The sequence below is a fragment of the Macaca nemestrina genome, chromosome 14 (genome assembly GCF_043159975.1).
Source record: "Macaca nemestrina isolate mMacNem1 chromosome 14, mMacNem.hap1, whole genome shotgun sequence".
NCBI lineage: Eukaryota > Metazoa > Chordata > Mammalia > Primates > Cercopithecidae > Macaca > Macaca nemestrina.
Window position 1 is genome coordinate 84,658,712 of NC_092138.1, and position 21,066 is coordinate 84,679,777.

General features: G+C 46.5%; 1 protein-coding gene across 17 annotated transcripts in view; it reads left to right on the forward strand.

Moving 5' to 3' along the window:
• LOC105487070 (zinc finger protein 618) overlaps positions 1-21,066 on the forward strand; it is a 176,157-nt gene that overhangs the window by 88,181 nt on the left and 66,910 nt on the right. For all 17 annotated transcript variants that reach the window (XM_011750358.3, XM_011750367.2, XM_011750360.3 and 14 more), the window contains exon 2: positions 4,357-4,400. In XM_011750358.3, coding sequence (XP_011748660.2) covers positions 4,357-4,400 — 44 coding nt within the window. The remainder of the gene's footprint in view (positions 1-4,356; positions 4,401-21,066) is intronic.

The following is a 21,066-nucleotide window of genomic DNA, read 5'->3' on the forward strand; positions in this document are numbered from 1 at the left end:
TATTCCTTTAAGATTTTGGAACCGTACCAGTGCACTAAATGTGACCTCCATAACTTTTAAATTAAGAATTTATGCTGGCTTGAAATTTATGAAATATTTCAGCATTAAAGAAAGCCTTTTTCCCTCAGGAAAATTGAGCAATAAATCACAGCACTGTGGATTTACTGCCCTAGAGCCAGAGAGAGATAGGATTTTTTTTTTTTTTTTTTTTTTTGCTTCATTCTGAAAAAAAAAAATGTAATCATATAAGACAGCTTAGCTGCTATCCTCCCACTCTCTAGAATTTTTAATTTCAGCTGTTTCTGCTTGGATTTATTTCCAATATTCCTGCTCGGCTTTTCAATTTCCTCAGTTATTAAATTTTAATTCAGTGCATTAGCATTTAAATTAAAAAAGGGTTTATTTTATCGAAATCGTTGGCCAGCCCCCATCCCGGAGCACACGAATTGCCTGTTTCTGCCATTTGCACAAAATGTGAAATGCAGCTAATGTCTTACAACTTACATTTGCACAAATTTAGAAATAAAATTTCTGGGTTTGGAATAATATTTTCTTTCCAAGAAAACCCTTAATAAGAGAATGGAAAAGAACAACTTCACATTCATTTGGGAGGGAAGAGGAGGGTCGAATGAAACCAAAAATAGCCTTGCCCAGGTCCTGAGGGGAAACTGGTGAATAAGAATAGGTGGGACAGGGAAGCGGGGACAGCACCCTTATGCGGGACTGGAGGGCTTGGATACACCTTCACCCCAGCTTCACGAGAGTGAGAAGGAGGATCTCCCTGGGGTCCTGCTTATTTTATTTGCCATAGAGTGGTCTGATTAAGGTTGGGTCAGTTCAACATGGAGTGGGGGAGATGATCTGTTTTAATCTCCTTTCCCTGCCCCCATTTTTTAACCTATGGAGAATCTGAGGTCCAGAGAAAGGAAAGAGCTTGTCTAAGGTTCAAAATGAGACTCAGAGCCAGGCAACAAGCTACATCCTTAAGAAGCACCCAGTCCAGTGGCAGAAGATGGTGAAACAACAGCAGCTGCAGTGGGAGTTTCCATTACCTGAGTAATGACTACGTATACCAGGGCTGCACTTAGTAGTTTAGTGACATTACTGTCATTCTGACTGCACCATTGGAGAAGGCCTTCGGGCTGTGGTGGTCTGGTGGCCAGTCATGAGATGCTGACTTGCAGCTTGGGATTTGGGGAAGACCTTGAGGCAGAAGACCCATGGTCCAGCCCAGGCTGGCTCTGCAACTCGTTCGTCTTATACATATCATTCTGTTTTTCTGTGCCTCAGTTTCCTAGACCCAATAAATAGTGGCGTCTATAACTATAGGGTTGTCAGTGATTATTTTCATTGTTATAGCCAAGCACTCACTAAGTACTTTTACGTGCTATTACATGTTTTACCTTATTTAAGTTATCTCGCCTCTCAAGTCAGTCCTGTGAGATAGGGCTTGTGATTAGCATCTTGCCATTTTGCAGATGAAGAAATTGAGGTCTTGGAAGTACATGTGACTTGCTGAAGATCACAGTGCTGGAAAACGCAAAACCAGGACTTGAACTCAATCTAACTCTAAACTCTGTTCTCTTAAGCTTCAGTTCAAATTGAGACTCAGGTCAGATTACACAGGGTACAGATGAGTTTATTGTTTAGGTTGAATCATATGAAATTGCTGATGTTAGAACATTTTGGCCTCGGCACATGGAAGTGTCCGAAGTTCAGCTTAATCCACTTGGAAGGAATGGCTGTGATGTATTTGTAAGGACAGACCACACCGGCCTGGCATGTATGGAACTCCACCCTGGGAGCTGGTGCTCCCAATACAGTGGGCTTTGGCTCTCTCTTCATGGTGTAGCTGGACTTGGCCAGGTGCACATGCTGTGATTGCCATGTGCTGTGACACTGAGACATGTGTCTTGGACATCTCCCACTGAATGCATTGTCCATCCATATCCCAATGAAGCAACTCTCATCCACCACCATCTGAACATCCCACACCCTGACCAGGTAGAACTCTTTCCTCTAGTTGCCCCAGTTTCCCAGCAGTACCACCTGAGTCTCTGCGAAAGTATTCGACAACTCTTTGAATATTTTTAGCACTTTGTTTTATAAAATGGGTGGAAAACAGAAACACGTGCAGCTACCAGTAACACAAAAGCCGAAGTATTCACTCAGTAAAAGAGAAACAAAGGTGGAGATTATTAGGCATGCTGAAAACAGAGACTCTTATCCCTCACTCTGTCACATGTTTGCTGCACTTGAGCTGGTCAACTCTGTGTGAAATTGTGAAGGAAAAGGACAAAAATGACAACTTTAAAAGTGTGTGTGACATGCTAAAAATACACGCACAGAATTAAGTCTGAAAGGCAAGAGATCCATTTGGGAGTTGACCATTTTTTTAAGCTCTCTGGGGCAGAATTTCCACCCATACCACTTCTGCTGCTTATGATGCAAACATTCAAACAACTTCAGCCTGTTCACTTCACATACAAGTTTTGAGGAATGCAAGATGTCGGAAAGAGGCCGTAATTGATCTGTTATTTTGCTTCCATTGAAATGATATGCAAACCGTTTTCTGCTTTCTTGTTTCTTCTGTTGAAATAATACATGAGCAGCTCATTAATTTCTTCCTTCCCAACCTCACATTTCTCCCTCCCTATTCATCCTTAACCTTTCCCTTTCCCTTTCCCTTTCCCTTGTGTGGGAAATAGGAGCTGTTTGATGTCACCCCATTTCCCAGTTGGCTCTCCTGAATATCGGTGGGAAGTAAAATGCTCCATAACTGAGGAAGTTGGACTTTGGGGTGACCCAGTCCTGAGCTTATAGCTGTGGGACTTTCAATAAATAAATTATTTGACCTTCTGTGCCCTTGCTGTAAAATGGGGATATTATGGGGTGGAGTGGGGGAGGACCTATGGTGAGGATTAAATGAGAGAAGGCGTTAATGTCCATATCCTAGCGCCTAATGGGAAGTTCTCCATGGGGAGCAAGTGTGGATGCCTGCTGGGACCAGACAAGGGCTGGGTGATTATAAGGCAGGAGGAGGGGATGGAGACTGTGGAGAACCAAGTATGTCAGCTCTAGCTGCCCGTCACCATGTAGGACTGGGTATCACAGGGTTATCCAGTTTAATAAGAGAAGGTGGAGATCTGGCCTTTTTTCAGTGCAATTCTTTTATTTTTATATATTGCCAATTTGTTTGAATCGAAGTCCGCCATCTGATTTTGCCAGTTTGCAACTTCTCGTAAACACTCATCAAAAGGTAGCTGCTGGTGTTTTATTTCAGATCCTCAGTCCATCCTCAGTCCTGAAATTCAAAGAAACTTGAAAAAGTTTTTATAACTGATGAGGCAGCAGAACTTGACCTGAAGGGAGAAAAGGCTAGTTACGGTCCTGATGGTTGTCTTGTTGGCATTTATCCTACGTAGGGTTACCTATGCATATGTTTTACGATAGAAATAACAACATGCTTGATTAGCAGGGGCTCTGCCAGGGTTGTTTCAAAATATAAGACATAGGGCCGTACATTACCTTTCTAAAATTGGAAAAATTCTGAATTTGGAAACAGATATGCACCTGAATTTCAGACCTGTATTATCCTATGATTCTTATTAGAAGTGTTTTGACAAAGGCCGGGAATGCATCTTCAGCAGGCGGTGATGGAGGATCTAGACATTGTTCCCAGGTCTGCAACCTCTCTGTCAGCCTCTGCATTGAGGTCCCCCTGAGCACTGGTCCAGGAGTCAGGACCCCTGGAATTTTTTTTCATGAGACTTCAGGCAGCTCCCTCTGTGCCCAGGTCCCCAGTCTCTGCATCTGAACCAGAATTTTATGATTTCTGAAAATTTCATTTGGTTAGCTTTATCTCCCCCTCCCCCCGACACCCAAATAAAAGAGATTAAGAACTGGCACTCTCTTGCCTTCTGCTCATAGGGTTGGGGGAAAGAATATTTTAACGTAATAGGATTTTTTCCCTCTGGTTGGTAGGAATAAATCTACAGCTACTGTTTTATTGGAAATCCCAGCTGAAAATAAAAATGGTGCAATTCAATCTCAGATTTAGCTGGTTACTTACTTTTCACTGAGTCCCCAGGGCAGTGCAGTTGCTGAGTTTGTGTTGGCAGTGGGTGCTCAGTGGGATTTAAAGGGCCAAGCAAGTGGGATTGCGGGGAGGTGTCCTGACTCCCTCTTACCACTGGGTGCAAGTTTGTCCAGCCTGGAGGAGCGGGACAGGGGCTTGTGGCCAGCTCACCCCACAGTCTGAAGGCTGGTATTCAGTGGGAGCTTGGCGGGGTGGCAGCAGGTCGAGTCTACGTCTTCTGCCTTGGCTGATGTAGGTGTTTTGGGTTTCTTTTGCAGGCTGACGGAGCCAGTGCAGCCGGAAGGAAAAGCACTGCGAGCAGGTACACTCCCTCTCCTGCCCCCAGCTTGTCCACCCACTGACTCAGGTCTTCATAACTAACAGTTACCACTCTCTGGTCCTCACCTTCCCCTTGAAAGGATGGATGGTCCAGGCCAGCCCTCCTTGGCAAGAAGTATCCAGACTTCCCCAGACAGTGTGAGGTCATGGAAAGCATTTTCCATGTGGGTACCTGTGACCAGAATCCAAGGATGGTTCATTCCTGAACCGGCCATTGGCCGCTCAAGTTGAGAACTTAGGAGTGAAGTGTAAGACTAGGCAGAAAGACCTGGGCTGGAATTCCATCTGGCCTGCTGCATGGCGAACTCCTGGGGCAGCTAGTCCCATCCTTGTCCAGAATCCATTGGCCTACGTGCTAGTGTCATGTGCTCCTCTCTCTGAACCAGTCATGCCAAAGCAGGGGATGGGATACTCTGATTAGCCAGGGTGGAGAGGGGGTGGCCTGTCTCACCCTCAAGGATGGTAGGAGAAGGGAGGGGGGGTTGTCCCCAATGGAGAACTGGACTGTTTTTACCAAAGAAGAGAGAAAGAGATATCAGACAGTCCCAAGCTATGGACATCATGACAGGTATCACAGGTAGGTACTAGGTAATGTTAGCACCCATGCTGCTGCTGTTGTTGCTGCTGTTCTGTTGGGTAGAGCAAGGCTACCATGGCCATGTGACCTTTATTTGGGGCTTTGGAGGCAGAAAGAAGGTAAGGGACAGACAAGAGAGACGGCTCCCCAGAACACGTACATAAAATCTAGAATCGATCCTAGGGTTACCTGTTAGAGCTGAGGGTCAGATTGTGAATGCCAAGCAGAATAATTTGCCCGTTGGCCTATGGAACACTAGTTCTTTAAAATGTTAATGGATTTTTTTGTGTGGGGAAAAAAAGGGTTCTTTCTGTGGCCCAATAAGTTCAGAGGACAGCGGGTTAAACGAAATTAAAAAGGTTTATTTGCTGTGGGACTTTCCAGATCTTTTAATATGCTAATGTGTGTGCTTGAGAAGAGACAGGCAGAGAGAGAGAGAGAGAGAGAGAATTATGTTTAGAGAGTGAGAAAGAGAATCATATTTCTCAAACTTCTTAACCATGGGACCCCTGTATTGAAGTTCATTGCATTGAGCAAATGTTCTTTGGAATGTACTTTGAGAAACCATGGAAAGATACTGACATTCTCTGAGCAGGAGAGTAATGCGTTCAGCTTGGTGTTTCAGGAATACCACCCTGGCAGCCGTTTGTTGGGTGGATTGGAGGCTAGTAGAATAGACGCCATGGTACCAGGCTGGAGGTCTCTGCAACCCAGAGACCTGTGTTGCGTGGCAAATATTTTACGCTTTGCAGGCTGTATGATCTTTGTGGCAGTTCTCAACTCTGCCATTATAATGCTGAAGCAGCCATGGCGATACATAAATATGCCCATAAATGGCCATAGTTTGTCAGCCGCTAGTCTAAACTGACTCCTACCTGAGAGCCTCTGCAACTGCTGTTCCCTGTGCGTGGAATGTTCTTTCTCTGATCTTCCCATGATGAATGTCCTTTCATCTTTCAGATCTGGAATCTCTTCTACCCTCAGGGAAGCTTTCCCTGACCCCCCGTATCAAGGTACCTCCACCGCAGTCTGTGGTGTGTGGCCTTCATAGCCTGTTTATGCTGTTTAATTATTTCATTTTCATTATTCGTTATTTCATTCCCTTCCCTGTGTTCCTTTTTTTCTGTCTCTCTGAGAGTGCCAGCTCCATAGGCAGAGAACATGTCCGTCTTGTTCACTGCCGTGGGCCTGGCCCCTAGCAGGTTGTCAGTACGTGTTTATGGGATGGGCACACTAGATGAGATGGAAGAAGATGTGCGAGTGACATAGAGACACGGAGTGTGGAGAGGAGCAGGTAGAATTCAGAGATGGTGCACTTGGGCCTGTGGCCACTGGGGGCGACCCATGTAGCCAGCAGCTGCCCAGCATTTTGTGTTTCTCTCCTGAGTCCCTAGGAGTGGAATTGGTGTAAGAACAATGTGTGAGGCTGTGGCCTGCGGGGCAGTAGCAGTTGTCATACCAGTGCCTGTAAGTATTTCTTGGATCAGGAAATCAAGACTGGAAGGGGCGTTGAGTTTGTCTAGACCACCCTGTCATTGTGCAATGGGGAGATCGAGGCCTTTGGGAGGAAGGGCCCTGCTCGGGGGCATATAATGAATGAGTCAGTGGCTGTGTTGGGCCGTGAACCTGCCAAAGCTGGTGCTTTCTCCACTCCTCAGTGCCGTGCCCAAGTGAGGGTCTAGACAGCCTCTCCTACTTTCCTCCCACTTTCACTAAGCACCTGCTCTGGTAGGCCCGGTGCTGTATGCTATGAACTCAGATGGGTTAGATGCTAATTTATTCACCTAGTCAGACATTGAGTGTCTCCTGCATGACAGGCACTGTTCGAAGTACTACACTGAGTGAATGAAGAGACAAAGCACCACCCACCCGTCGTCAGTCCTGTGGGAATGTGGTCTGCCCTCACTCTCTGATGCGTGAATCTCTCCTACACGAGCATCTCTGCCTGGTAATTGTAGCCAGAGAAGAACAGGCAGGTTTTCCCACAGTGGCTGCCTGAAGCTCTGAATTGAGTATTATCCCCCTAAGGCTGTAGTTGGTGGAAGAATGCTGAGATTGATTAGAGATGCCTGCCCAGTCACAGGAGGGGTAGGGTGGCATGTGAGACATTGACTTGTTCTCCCTGCTAGCCTAGCCTCTCTATCACACATACTCAGTGACTGAGCCCCTGTGTTACTACCATGGTGCCAGAATATGCATTAGGAAGAGCCACCCAAACCTGGGGTTGTGTATGGCTTAAGGTGTAAAAACAGACTTTTTAATAGTAATGACTACCATTTGGTCAGCATTTCTTTGTTAGGCTCTGAGCTAAGTGATTTATGTGTATTAATTTATTAATTTTTCTTTTCTTGGAGACAGGGTCTCGTTCTGTTGCTCAGGCTGGAGTGCAGTGGTGCAGTCTCTGCTCACTGCATCTACCTCTCGGACTCAAGCAGTCCTTCCGTCTCAGCCTCCCGACTAGTTGGGACTACAGGCATGCAGCACTACCCCTGGCTAATTTTTGCATTTTTTTGTAGAGCTGGGGTTTCACTGTGTTGCCCAGGCTGGTCTCAAACTCCTGAGCTCTAGCGATGCACCCATCTTGGCCTCCCAAAGTGCTGGAATTACAGATACGAGCCACCGCGCCCAGCCTCATTTTTTAATTTAATGTAATCTTTGTAACAACCTCATGAGAGAGATACTCTTATTATTCCCACTTTACAGATGAGGAAGCTGAGGCACAGAGAGGTTTACCGGCCCAAAGCTGCCTAGGTGGAGGTAGGCAGTAGAGCCAGAAAGTCTACCCGAGTCTGACTTCTGTGATGCATACACTTACCCACCATGCCCTTCTGCTTCTTGGTAGGAAAGGATCAGTTAATACATATTACAGGAGCCTGTTTGGGGCCGGGAACTGTGCTGTAGGCTGGAGGCCTATCAAGAAGGTGGGACTCTGGAGGAGCTCACAGGCAAGTTTATAGATTCTGTGATGAAAACCAATCCTTTGAAAGACTAACACACTATTACTTATATAGTGACTAGATGTTCAGTCTGAGAAGTCAATTATATGTTAACCGTCAAGGGAACATTGTCGGGCCTGGTGCGGTGGCTCACCCCTGTAATCCCAGCACTTTGGGAGGCTGAGGCGGGTGGATCACTTGAGGTCAGGAGTTTGAGACCAGCCTGGCCAACATGGCGAAACCCTGTCTCAACTAAAAAAAATACAAAAATTAGCCAGGCATGGTGGCACGCACCTGTGATCCCAGTTACTCAGGAGGCTGAGGCAGGAGAATTGCTTGAACCCAGGAGGTGAAGGTTGCAGGGTTGCAGTGAGCCAAGATCATGCCACTGCACTCCAGCCTGGGCAACAGAGTAAGACTCTGTCTTAAAAAAAAAAAAAGAGAGAACATTGTCGGTGTAGTGGCCTTAGCTGACACCACTGGTGATTTGACCATGGCCAGGTGGGATTTCGATGGGTAGCCACTTTGTAGAGCATTAGAGCTCATTTAATCCCTGCTTCAGATGGAGAAATGAAGGTCCTAAGATTCCCCAAAGTCAGAATGAGGTTAGATGGCTCTGGGCGGAATGATCTTGAAGGACCCCCAGCCCTCTAACATGGGCCTCCAGCCCCAGCTATGCTATGGCACACTCTGCTACTACACCAGAGCCTGCTTTCATCCCAGCGCCTTCCTCTTGGCCTGGAACACATAATGTTATTTCTCCAGAGGGCTTCTGGCTAAACCCCAAAATCAACAGCATGGGCTGCTACGGAATTAGTGTTAAATTGAGGGGACAAGGAGAGGTGGTGTTTCTGATCTTAAGAAACAACTGAATGTGGTTTGGTTTACTTCCCTGTAACCCAAACTGGGTCGATTTTACAAGACCAGTGATCCCAACACTTGAGGTTAATGTCGATCTGGTGTGCAGGTTACAAATCATGTAGCACAACTCCAGCCAAACCCTACTTAAGGGTCAGGGGGGCTGTGGGACCTTAACTTTGGAAAATTCTAAAGGAAATGCAGTTTTTGTAATCAAGTAAATGATTTGTAATCAAGTAAATCAGTTATAGACTTGGTGTAATAAAGAATCATATATAAATATATATATATTTTTCTTTTGTCAGCTGAGGATTTTCAGAGCCGGAAGGACTGTAGAAAATGTAGTCCAGCCCTTTCATTTTAGAGATAAGGAAATCTGGGATAGGAGAGGTTAAAGGGCTCATTATTTTGTTATAGGTTGCCCAACAAGTGAACAGGGTCTTGTAGACAAGGATATTGGGGAGGAGAATAAGAAAAACATCAAATCTCATCCATTCATTCCACAAATATTTACTGAGTGCCTACTAAGTGCTTGGCACTGACCTAGGTGCTGGAGGCACAGCAGGGAATGAAACAGACAGAAATCCCTGCCCTTGTAGAGCTGATGTTGTAGTGGGAGTAGAGCAGCTGTAATGAATACGTAAAGTATATGCTTGTTAGATGATAACAAGTGCTGTGGGGGAAAAGCAGAGGAGATCGGGAGAGCCGGAGACAGTGTTGCCTCTCTAATTTGAGCATTCAGGGAAGGTGAGTCATGAACAAGGATCTGAAAGTTGAGGGGCCAAACCAAGCAGTCATTTGGGGGAAGTGCATTCCGGGCAGAGAGAATAGCAGGTGCAAAGGCCCTGGAGCTGGAGTAGCAGCAAGGAGGCCAGTGTGGCCACGGAGGTCCCTGGAGACCATTATCAGGACTTTGGCCATTCCTGTGTGTGAGATCAGGAGCCACTGGGGAGTTTGAACAGAGAAGTGGCATGATATGATTTGGTTTTAAAAGGATCATTCTGGCTGCCAGGAGGAGAATAAGCATCAGGGGATAAGATGTGATGATAGGTGTTGCCAGGGGTTCAGGACAGACAGGACCTTAGATGGTAGGCTTAGAGCTGAGTTTCTGAAGGGCTATTTTTTTTTCAGGCCTGAGGACTTTAAGTTCAGCAAAGGATTATGTGTAGCCTGCATCCAAAAATGCACAGCCTTCTGCTTGGTTCTTGGATGGCCCCAGAGTAGAGCAGTTGTACTCCTGTGGTCCGCATTCTCCATGCCCCCCCTGCACCCCCTGCCTGGTCTATCAAGCATCTTCCTCACCATCTCTCCAGTCCTGCTAAGGGCCCAGCAGCCTAGTGCAGAATGGAGGAGCCCAGACTGCCTGGATTCAGATTCTGGCACTGTCCATTGCCTGGTTGTGTGACCTTGGGCTCATTACCTTGCCTTCCTGCATTTTGGCTTCCTTATCTGTAAACTGGGGATTATACTAGTACCTCCTTCATAGTGTTGTCAGTAATAATATATATACCCTTAGCACAATGCCTAGTTCAAAGTAGGTGTTTAATAAACATTTATTTTTATTATTACCGTGGTGGATTCTGGTTCCTAGGAGTTGATAACGTGGGGTGACATTGATTTTTTGTAGAGCCTGGACATTGGAGAGAGGGCTGAAGGGAGGGATGACGATGATGGAGCTCTTATTTGTTGAAGGCCTACCATGATCCAAGTATGTGTCTTATTTGATCTTCCCAGCAGCCCTTTCAGATAGTGACTGACATCCCTCTTGTTCAGAGGGAATTGAGGAATAGACTTGTCTGGAGTCACCCAGATGGTAAAATGGCTTTCAGTGTAGCTAAGTCTTGTTCTTTAATTAAGCCAAGATTTTTCACTGGTGGACCATTTTATCTGATAACCACATGTGTGTGGCTGCATAATTATTTATATCTTCTTCTTGTTTACCATTTTGGTTTTCAGCAGTAAAATAAAAGTAGCCCTAAACAACGCAATTTCATTTGCACAAAATTTCACAGCAGTACAGATTGAGTATTCTTAATCCAGAAATCCAAAATGCCCCCAAATCTGAAACTTTTTGAGCACCAACATGATGCTCAAAGGAAATGCTCATTGGAGCATTTCAGATTTCTGGGTTTTGGATTAGGGATGTTGAACCGGCAAATAAAATGGAAATATTCCAAAAACTGAAAGAAAAAAAAATAATCCAGGTACTTCTGTCCCTGAGTGTTTCAGATGAGGAATATTCAACCTGTAGTCAGCCCAGTGCTAGTCAATGAACGGTATGGTATTAGCAGAATGAATTGAGAACTGGGTATGTTTTGGGAGGTATCTTCATCTTGACTCTAGATTTATGTTCCTATTCCTGGAGTTCAGATTTCATTTCTAGAAATGTATTTCCAGAAATATTCTCACCCTACCAAAATTCGGGCAAAGTTTGTCCACAAAAAAGTCCTAAATTGCAGGTTGAATGGGGGCTCACATACTTATTCCAAAGAGGCCAGTTGGTTTTTTGGTGGGCAGAGTTGACTCTGCTTAATAAGTTACCATTCAACCTAGGCTCTGTAAATAAGGCAGATTCTTGAAAATGTATATGCAGTGTTAGGTTTGGCCTCTGGAGACAGCCACAGAAATGCAAACCACAATTCACGTCCATCAAAATCTGTGAGTTGTTTGTGCCAAAGGGCACTTGAACTTGGGGTGGTCCAGCAGAGGGAATTGGTGGGGGTCTCTGGGAACTCAGTCCTCCCACTCAGCACATGCCCCCCACGTATGCTTCTTGAGCAAAGTGAGAAAGTTATTGTGAACCTGCGGCTGTTAGTTCAGAGTGTTCAGAATCTTGCCTTGTCCTGAAGCACAATATTGAGAATGCTAAGTAGGAGGACCTGACCTAGTTGCTTCTTGAGGCCTTTAATAACAGAGGCCCTTGATCTGAGAAGGCAACCCAGGAAATTTCCACAACCTCACCATCTGTCTGACTCTGCTGACAAAAAAAGAACATGCTCACCCTTGGCTTGAGCACCCTCCAGACTCCATGTGGAGTGTGACAGTTTACAGCATTGGGACACCTCAAACCCACCTTCTTGATCACTCCTGCCTGCCTGTCCTGCAGTGGACTTGGCTGCAGTGCGGGTCTCCCATCTCTCCTCCTCACTGCTGCATGGAGGGTGGCCTTGCCCCCACTCCTTTTGTTTTCATAGGGGCTAAAAATTCCTCTTCTGCTTCCATTTATGAGTACTCCACTGACGGCCTGTGAGCTCATCTTTTTCATAGTTAACCTAACTTTTCACATTTTGTCTGGTTTACTTAGTAGGCGCGGGAGAAAAGAACTAATATGCATTGAGTTCCTATTAGGTATGTGGTACCTACATCCATCCATCCTTTAATCTTCTCGAGTACCCTTAGTGGTAAGTATAACAACTGTGATTTGCACATGAGGAAGGGAAGGTGTGGACAGGGTACGGCTCCTAGCAACGATCCCTACATCTGCTTTGTCATCCCCAAGCACCTTGTAAGGACTGGATCATGTAGTTAAAAGAGTCCTGTGCGTGTATCCAAAGGCAGCGTGCCTCGAGGCAGTGAGCAAACCAGGGCTGAGTTCTCACCCTGGGGTGTTGGGGCAAGAGCTGGTTGGTTGTCACCCCACTAGTCCTAGAGACTGCAGGGTGGAGGGGAGGAAGGCAGTTGTAATGCCAGAACGGGGACAGCATTGTGGAGGGATAGTAAATCTGTGTCAGCAGCTGGGCAGCACTGGGCATCAGCTGGCGACGTGGGCAGGAAGGTGGAGGGGTCGCAGTCCTGCTGGGGCGCTTCCTTATCCGTTCATTCCTAGGAGAAGATGGCCAGAGGAGTTGGATCTCAGAGAATGAGAGAAAGGAGTAGTTGCTAAGTCATAGCCTCAGCATGAAGTAATGGTGAACAGAGGGACTGTGTTTATCCTTTGTTTAGACGTCCAGTGTGAGGGCTTAGGGATGGCCTTGTTCTTTAGTGGTTGAGCTTCCTGCCTTCTGGGGTCTGCATGGGACCTCATGTGTGCAGGACAGTCTTTGCAGGGTGGTGCATCTCTGCAGGACAGTGATCATGGGCCCCTCATTGGCCTCCACTACCTACCTGTCTGTTGGGGAGATTCTCTCTGGGAGACAGAGAGGTGGCTCCTTAGAGAACAGTGCACATTGCTAATAGATCAGAATTGCACCATTGCCAGACCCACTGGAAAACGAAGGTAGCGTGTCTGTTTAAAATGCCATTAACGCTGCTGCTTCTTAACATCCTGGGCAACCTTCCACATGCCACAGCACCCTCGAAAGAAGTTTCCAGCTGTAACTGTTGAACCCCACCCTGCTGCATTTCAGAGTTTATGACTTGACAAGATCGCCCAAGACTCTTGCTTTCCCCCCTAGGTTTAAATTAACCAGGGAATTTACTGTTAATATTTAAATCATATACTGTCTTTGTGAACTCCAATATTACCCAGCGTTGTGGCTGACTGACACCGTACAATGAAGAAAATTAAGTGTCTAAGAATTATCTCCAACTAATGATATATTTATGCATTGTAGGTTACTTTGAATTTCTAGACTGTTAAGAGTTGTTTAATAGGTTAATAGTTTTAATCTATTAATCTAATCTTTTCTATTTGACTATTTATTAAAATATATCAGTGATACATGACAGAAATGGAAGTACAGATCATTTTGAGGGTTATTAAGGAACAGGTGATGGTGTGACGATGTGAAACTTAGGTGGAATAGTAAGTACCGGGCATGGGCCTCGCTCCTGGCATTTGCAGACACTGTGGTTCTGCTCCATGTTCCCTCTCTCAGCTCTCTAAGGCTAGTGATGAAGCTATGACCTTTTTCCCACGATGGCTTCTCTCCTTGTCACTAAAAGCTGGAGACTCTTTATATCTGAAGGACATGTTTGAGCACAGCAGCATTTGAAAACACATCAGGGAGAGAGAGAGAGGCAGGCAGTGAGCGCAGAGCCCAGGCACTTTTCTCTGTGGAAGAGGTGGGGCCCTTCATTCCTGTCCTTTATTTCATGTCGGTGTGACTTTTAGCATCTAACATATGCCCAGTTCTGTCTGGATGCTCAGGAAACAGCAAAAAACAAGGGAATGTATTCCCTGTGTCTTGGGACTTCTGGCATTTAGTCATGTATGTGTTCATTCATTCAACAGGTGTTTTTATTATTTTCTCTTGAGAAAACAAAAATTATCCAAATGGTTCAAAGCCTAGACTTTGGAGTCAGACAGACCTGGTGGAATTCTAGGAAGCGGGGAGACTGAAAAAGTCACTCGGTTTCTCCAATCCTTGGTTTTCTTATCTAGAAACCAAAAAATGCCCGTATCAGGCATTGCACAGAAGGATGAGACGGTGTAAGTGTGGGGCCCGGAGCACTGCCCCCAGCATGTCATGAGCACTCAGTATACCACGGCTGCCCTTGGCATCACTCTCCGTGTTTTTTGTGCCATTTGCATCGTGGCTGTCCTCACCAGCATCACCTCCACCCTGCATGCTGGTGTGTTTTGTCGGGTCGTTTTGTTTGTGTCATTGAGCAGACCTTGGCTGACACCTGCCAGAGGACCAGGCACAAGGATACAGAAAGCAGTGGGTAGAGCCCTGGCCTCTGGAAATCTTCCAGAACCACATGGAATTAATTAGAGGGCAGATTTGGAATTGGGAGTAGGAGCCTGTTAGAAGCAGAGGGGAGCGTTTCCAGAACTGCTGGTGGGAGAATGAAGGCTCCTGAACCGTTAGTGGGGGCAGCTACCCTGTCGCCTGAGGGCCTGAATCTATGCTGATGGGTGGTCCTGATGGCGACCCTGCACCCTCAAGAGAGAATGTCAGGGTATTACCAGGCTACTGTATCTTGGCATTTCAGAAAGTGGGAAGAGTGTCTTACATTTTAGAAAATGTTCATCAGTTCATCAGAAAGGATAAAGATACAACTTTGACACTCAAGAAATAAGCTTCACTTATTCAGAAAATTGGCTTCTGTGAAGCAACTGCAACCTATGTTATAATAAAGGCCAGATGAATGAGTCATTCTTCAGTTCTGAATATTCACTGAAGCAGCAAAACCATCGACAGTTACAGTGATGTTGACGGATTGATCACAGAAAAGTTTTGCCTGGATCAGAGGCTACAGATGCCTCCAGAGCCATGCTGACATTGACCTTTCCTAGACTTGGTCCTTGGTTTACTTGGTAAACAGACTCTTGCTGACCATCACCCATGTGCTAGCCACTGTTCTGAGTATCATGAGCCAATGAGACAAAATCTTGTCCTCTAGCTCATGTTCTAGTTGAGGAAACAGACAGTAAAGTGGACAGAAAAGTAACAGAGTACATTGAGTGGGTAAATACTGGGGAACCATAAATGAGTTTCAGCCAAGGAGTGACATGACCTTGGCTGCTCTGTCCAATGTGGATTCCAGGGCAGTGTATAGCAGGAAGAGAGATTGGCTATGAGATGTTTACAAGACAGGAGAAAGGAGAACGTGGCTTGAACTGGAGTGGTGGTCGTGGCATGGTAAGGAATGGTCAGATTCTGGACATACTTTGAAGGTAGGGTTGGCAGGATTTGCTGGTATATTCATAGTGGGGAGTGACAGAGCAGGAAGAGTCAAGGATAGTTCTAGAGTCTGGGCAGTAGGAGCTGGAAGGATGGAATTACTATTAGCTGAAGTGGAGATGATGGTAGTTATTTGATTGTGTTGTCTTAGATTGCAGGTTTTAGCCGGAAGAGTGCTGGGCTAGGAGGCAGAATTGTTTTCCTGTCTTGGGAGAAGAGATGGAGCAGCAGGGTTTTGGACTTGTTAAATACGAGGTGCCTATTAGGTGTCCAGATGGAGGTGTTGAGCAGCTGGAGATTTATGTAGGTCTGGAGTTCGGTGGGGGGACCAGTCCAAGCTGGAGATACAGTTTGGGATTCAACACCATATAGTTAATGTTTAAAACTCAGATTCTAGCTGTGTAGTCCCAGCTACTTGGAAGGCTGAGGTGAGAGGACCGCTTGAGCCCAGGAGTTCAAGACCAGTCTGGGCAACATAGAAAGACTCTGTCTCTCAAAAAAATTAAAATTAAAAAAAAAAGATAAATAAGAAATAAAAGTACAAGTCTCCATGAGATCACTTAGGAAATTAGTGTGGGTAAAAATGCAAGAAGTTCTAGAACTGATCCTTGGGGCATATCAACGTGTAAGAGCTGGAGTGATGAAGAGGATTCGGCACAAGAGATAAGAATGTCCAGAAGGCTGGAGGTCCACCAGGGGAGCACAGAGCAAAGTGAGCAACCAGCTAGATGGAGGAGAGGGGGGCTGTGTTAGAGGCTGCTACTAGAGGCAGAGTCCGACGGGGACTGAAAAGGGATCACTGGATTGAACAGTGTGGCAGCCACTGGAGATCTTGAAAAGAGAACCTCTCGTGGAGTAGTGGAGGCAACAGCCTGTTGGACTTAACAGGTATTACCAAGGAGCCGGCCTGCCGATATCGGCAAGTAGATAAAAATCATTTGCACTCATATAGTCAGTGGGTGGGAAGTGGGTAGAGTTGGAGGACTTGGCCAGTGGGCAGAGTCCTGTCTGGATGTGCGTTAATGCATTTAACGTCCCATGCATGCGTGCATTCGTGGGGAGTGTATTTAAGCTCAGCTGGAGAGCAGTTCACCTTCATTCCTAAGGAGTGGAGTTTTATTCTAGGGGAAGTTAACCAAGTCGTTATTTACACACTGTGATTAGAGACTTTTTCCTCCACCCTTAACATTGTTAAAGGTGGGTGAGGTATGAGAGTAAATGGCACACTTTGGAGGAAGAGCAGGGGTCCTCAGGCTGAGCCTTGGGATGTAGATGTACGCCTTGCCCCCCATCTGTGTAAGGAGACACACACGCCCTGCTGGGTAAAGTTCTGGCCTGTGTAAGAGCCTTAGATGTCTTTGATCCCTGTTCACTCGTGCAGATTGGAAAACTGAGTCTCGGAGTGGGCAGCCAGCCCGGGGAATCAACAGCAGAAATAGGACTAAAGGCCAGGGTGCTGAGCACTGCTCACATCTACTGTGACTTGGTAGAACTTCTAAGCATCAGCATTATTGGCAGAATGATGTGGAAATTGTGCCCAGAAACACAGCCGCCATACTCCCAGGCACCTAGCGTCAGCGCGGACTTTCCTCCGACATGCCTGAAATGGCATCTCTTTGGGCCTCAGATCCACATTAAGTTACTTGGTTATGTTGTCTTAGGCTGCAAGCTTTAGTGGCAACAGTACCAGAACAGGAGCCAAAAAGTTTTCAGACTAAGCTCATCACTAAGAATTGTATGACCTTGGCCATGCCTTTCCTTCACCTATGTCCACTGAGTTCTTTCTGTGGGCCAGGCGTTGTGCTAGGGCTGGGGATACAGACGTGAATAAAACAGACCCAGGCCCTGTTCTGTGCCTCGGTTTCCCCATCTAGCCACGGGACTCTTGTCAATGCCAAGCGTGATGAGGTGGGCATGAGCTCCTTGAAGAACTGTCAGGTGAGACCCAGACAGAGAGAGAGACTGGTTTGTTTCTTAAACCTCCCCTGCTGGCAGAGTCTGCAGGCACATTGGCCTGGCCAGACACAGTAGCAGGATCGAATAGCAACAAAGCAGAAGAGAACCAAGGGTAGTAGAAGATAGTAATTTACAAACTTCACTGCTTTGGAGCTGTTTCTTCAAATTTCATGTTACACCATGTATTGGTTGCCTATGGCTGCTTTCGCTCCCGTTGCTTCACTGCAACAGAAGTGTATACACTCCTTGGGGTTAGAAGTCTGAAATCAAGGTGTTGGAAGAGTCAGATTCCCTCTGGAAGCCCCAGGGGAAAATCTGATCTTTGTCACTGCCTGCTTCTGGTGGCCATCAGCATTCCTTGACTTGTGGCCACATCATTCCAGTTCTGCCTCTCTGGGCACATTGTCTTCTCTCCTCTGTAACTTCTCTTATGTCTGTCTTAAATCTCCCTTTGTCTTATAAGAGCACTTAGTGCATTTAGAGACCACTCAGATAATCCAAGGATGAGCCTAATCTCAAGATCCTTCACTTAATTGCATCTGCAAAGACCCTTTTTTCAAATAAGGTCATATTCACAGATCCAGGAGATTAGGACGTGTACATATCTTTTAGGGAGCTACCCGTAACCCCACCACAGAGAGAAAGAGGCCTCAATCTGTATACATCAGGCAAAAAGCAAAGCTCTATATATTGAAGATGGGGAGTCAGAGCCTTGCTTAACACTACCCTCCCCATTCCAGCCTCATGGGTTCATCTAAGAGCCATTGCTATGGAACCCCTAGACCTTCAAGGAACATACTTTGAGCATCATTGCCTTAGAGAAAGGCCAGCACTCTTAGGGAACTTGTTGGGCAGAGATCCACTTGGTCTGGCTTCTCTCCTGGTCAGCTTGCACAGTTAGTAACCAGTGACCACAGATAGCATGTACTTACTGAAAAATAGCCTTTTAATGCTTGACTTTGGATTTTATGTTGAAGTGTGACTCGGGTTAAATATAAAATTCATAGCATATCTTGAGCAACTATTTTGTAGTTATCTATATATAAATCTATTTTACAGCGACACAAATAGAATAGATTATGGAGTGTCAGCATGTAGATAGATTCCGAGTGCTTTTTCACTAATATACCTAATGATTCGTGCTGAGAATATCCAAGGGCTCCACTGTACATTTAAATGGATATAATTAAAATAATGAGCTCTATTTTAAAAAATGATATATGAAAAAAAATTTTTAAAGAAGTTAGAAGGAGCCGCGCCACTAATTCAAAGTGATGTAAGTACTTCTGTGATTCCATTGTTATTAGGACACCTAATTAAATGCAAAGCATTTGAGAAAAGCAACATTTGGGCTTGTAAATCTAAAGCCTAGAAGTCAGGGGGAAGAGAAAGAAGTTGCCCATGCCTTCATCGCAGCAAGGACTTGGGGGCGTCGCATTTAAGGGAGGGGATGGTTATGTGCTATTGTGCCTGTGGGCAGTAGAGGGCGGCTCACTGGTCCCCATCTTCTGTGAACTCAGTCAGGAATCTGACTGTAGCTGTATTTGCCAGTGTGACCTCTGATTTGTTTGGGGTGGGAGGTATGGGTACGAGAACTAGGGAGAGGCTGCCTTTTCATGGGAGAAAGACATTCCCCTGTGCCCGACTCTCACCTCCAGGTGTTAGGGGCACTCCGGGTGACCTGAGACTCTGGTGGTTCAGTGTAAAGGACAAAGGATGGGGAGTCTGGAGATGCGAGTTCTAGTTTCGACTCTGTTACGCGCCCTGTGCCTTTGGAGAGGGCCTTTCCTGTGATGCGTTCATGCCTGGCCCTGTTGCAAATGGGTGACCATCCATTCTGGAAACCCATCTCAAGGATATACTCTGCTGTTCCAGTGGGCCCCAGGGAGTCTTAGGAGGCATACGTCCCAGTGCCTGCTTACTAGAAGGCAAGTATCCTTTTGGTCATTCAGCAAATATTTTATTTATGGAGCACCTACTATAGGCCTGCTGGATGCTGGGAATAAGAGACACACAACACTCCCGAGGGCCCCACCTACTCTTAGGACAAGTGCAGTTTGGGGAGCCAGTGTACAAAGTATTTTCAGGAAACAGGGCTGCAAAGGAAATAAAACGAGGTGATGAACTAAAAGCTAGACTGGAATTCCGGGAAGGGGACAAGCGAGCCAAGGTGAGTTCATTAGGACGCAATGGGAGGATCGCTGTCAGAGTCACCTGTGCAAGGAAGATGTAGCATTCAGAGAGGGAGTCTGACGTGCCTCAAGCAAGCCAGGAAGGCTTCCCAGAGGTGAGGATGTCATCATGAACCAATATCGTCATCATCATGGCAGCTGCCATTCATGGAAATCCACTCTGTGCCCACGCCCGCAGCTGGCAAGAGTCATGGTCTTTCTTTAACAGACAAGGAAGCAGAGGCTCAGAGAAGGGAGTCTCTTGCCCAGGGCTGCAGGGTGTCGGGGTGGGCAGATGAGAGTTCCATCCAGCCTGCCTGACTCCAACAGCTCCTCCCTTCCCCTACCAGGATACCATGATGGTGGTGAGGACTTGAGAGCAGGAAGGGACACTGAATCTTTTCAGATGGCATGGTCCGGTGCTTTCGAAGCCTCAGGCTGAGCTTCAGAACACTGGCTGTGAAAAAAGCCGGTAAGGGAGTTCTGCGCAGGGGGTCCCATCTGTTTCCTCGCCTCCCATCTCTTTGCCCAGTGAGCCTCAGGGCCCTGACCATTAGCACCCATGAAGTCTTAGCTAGGAAATGGGAATGTCAGCTGCTTTCTTTACCCCGCAGATTGAATGTGGATACACGTCGTTCACTATTAGCTTCATCAGCATGACCACCTCTGCAGCACTAGGCAAAGTCCTCACTGCCTCACCGCCGGTATCCCATTACTGAACAGTGGTAGAGCTGGCATTCAAACCCTCGTTGGTCTGACTCCACAGCCCATGCACTAAACGCCTGTGCCACATAAACTTGCATCCTCTGCACATGCCCCTCCCCTGCCCGCCATAAAAAAGACAGTAGGTAGATAAGAGTAAAACATCTCCACTGGTAGCTATTGTTCGAGGTCCTATATAGACATTACCTTGTTTTACATCACAGCACTGTGGGGTAGGTACCGTGTTTGCCCCATTATATGGATGTGAAGACTGAGGCCTGGAGGAATCAAGTCACTTATATAGGAACCTGCAACTGGCAGTTTTGAGATTTGACCCTAGGATGATCCAACTTCCAAATCTGGTACTTGGCTCATTTCACTCCTGCCAGGCCATCAGCCAGTCTGCTCAGTGCTTCTCATGACGGGGAGCTCACCACCTCCAGTGGGTCCCCTTTTCTTGCCAGCAGCAGGAATCACCTCTCTCTCTAAAGCCACAGCTGTCCCTTTGTGACTTGCTAGACCTGCCAGTTCTAGTTATGTCTTAGGCCTCACAGAACTTGAGACTTCTTTGCCCTGTGGTGTCCTGCAGCTAGGCGGGGCCGTGTGCCCCTCTGGGGGACCAGGGGGACGCTTGCTCATGGTATTATCTCCCACAAAGGTGGCAGCAGCCCAGAAAGCCAGGGAACCTCGTGTCCTCCTGCTCACCCACAAGCACCTTGGTTTTGGCTCTGTTCTGGATGCTGAAGGTCAAGGGTGGGTGATGTGGGGCAGCCTCGGCTGTGGGTGAGGAGGCTTCCCTCTGCGAGTTTCTCTCCCAGTCCAGGCTGCCTGCATCAGGTCCCCGTCCCACCTTGTTCCTCCCATGTGACTTTTGGTACGT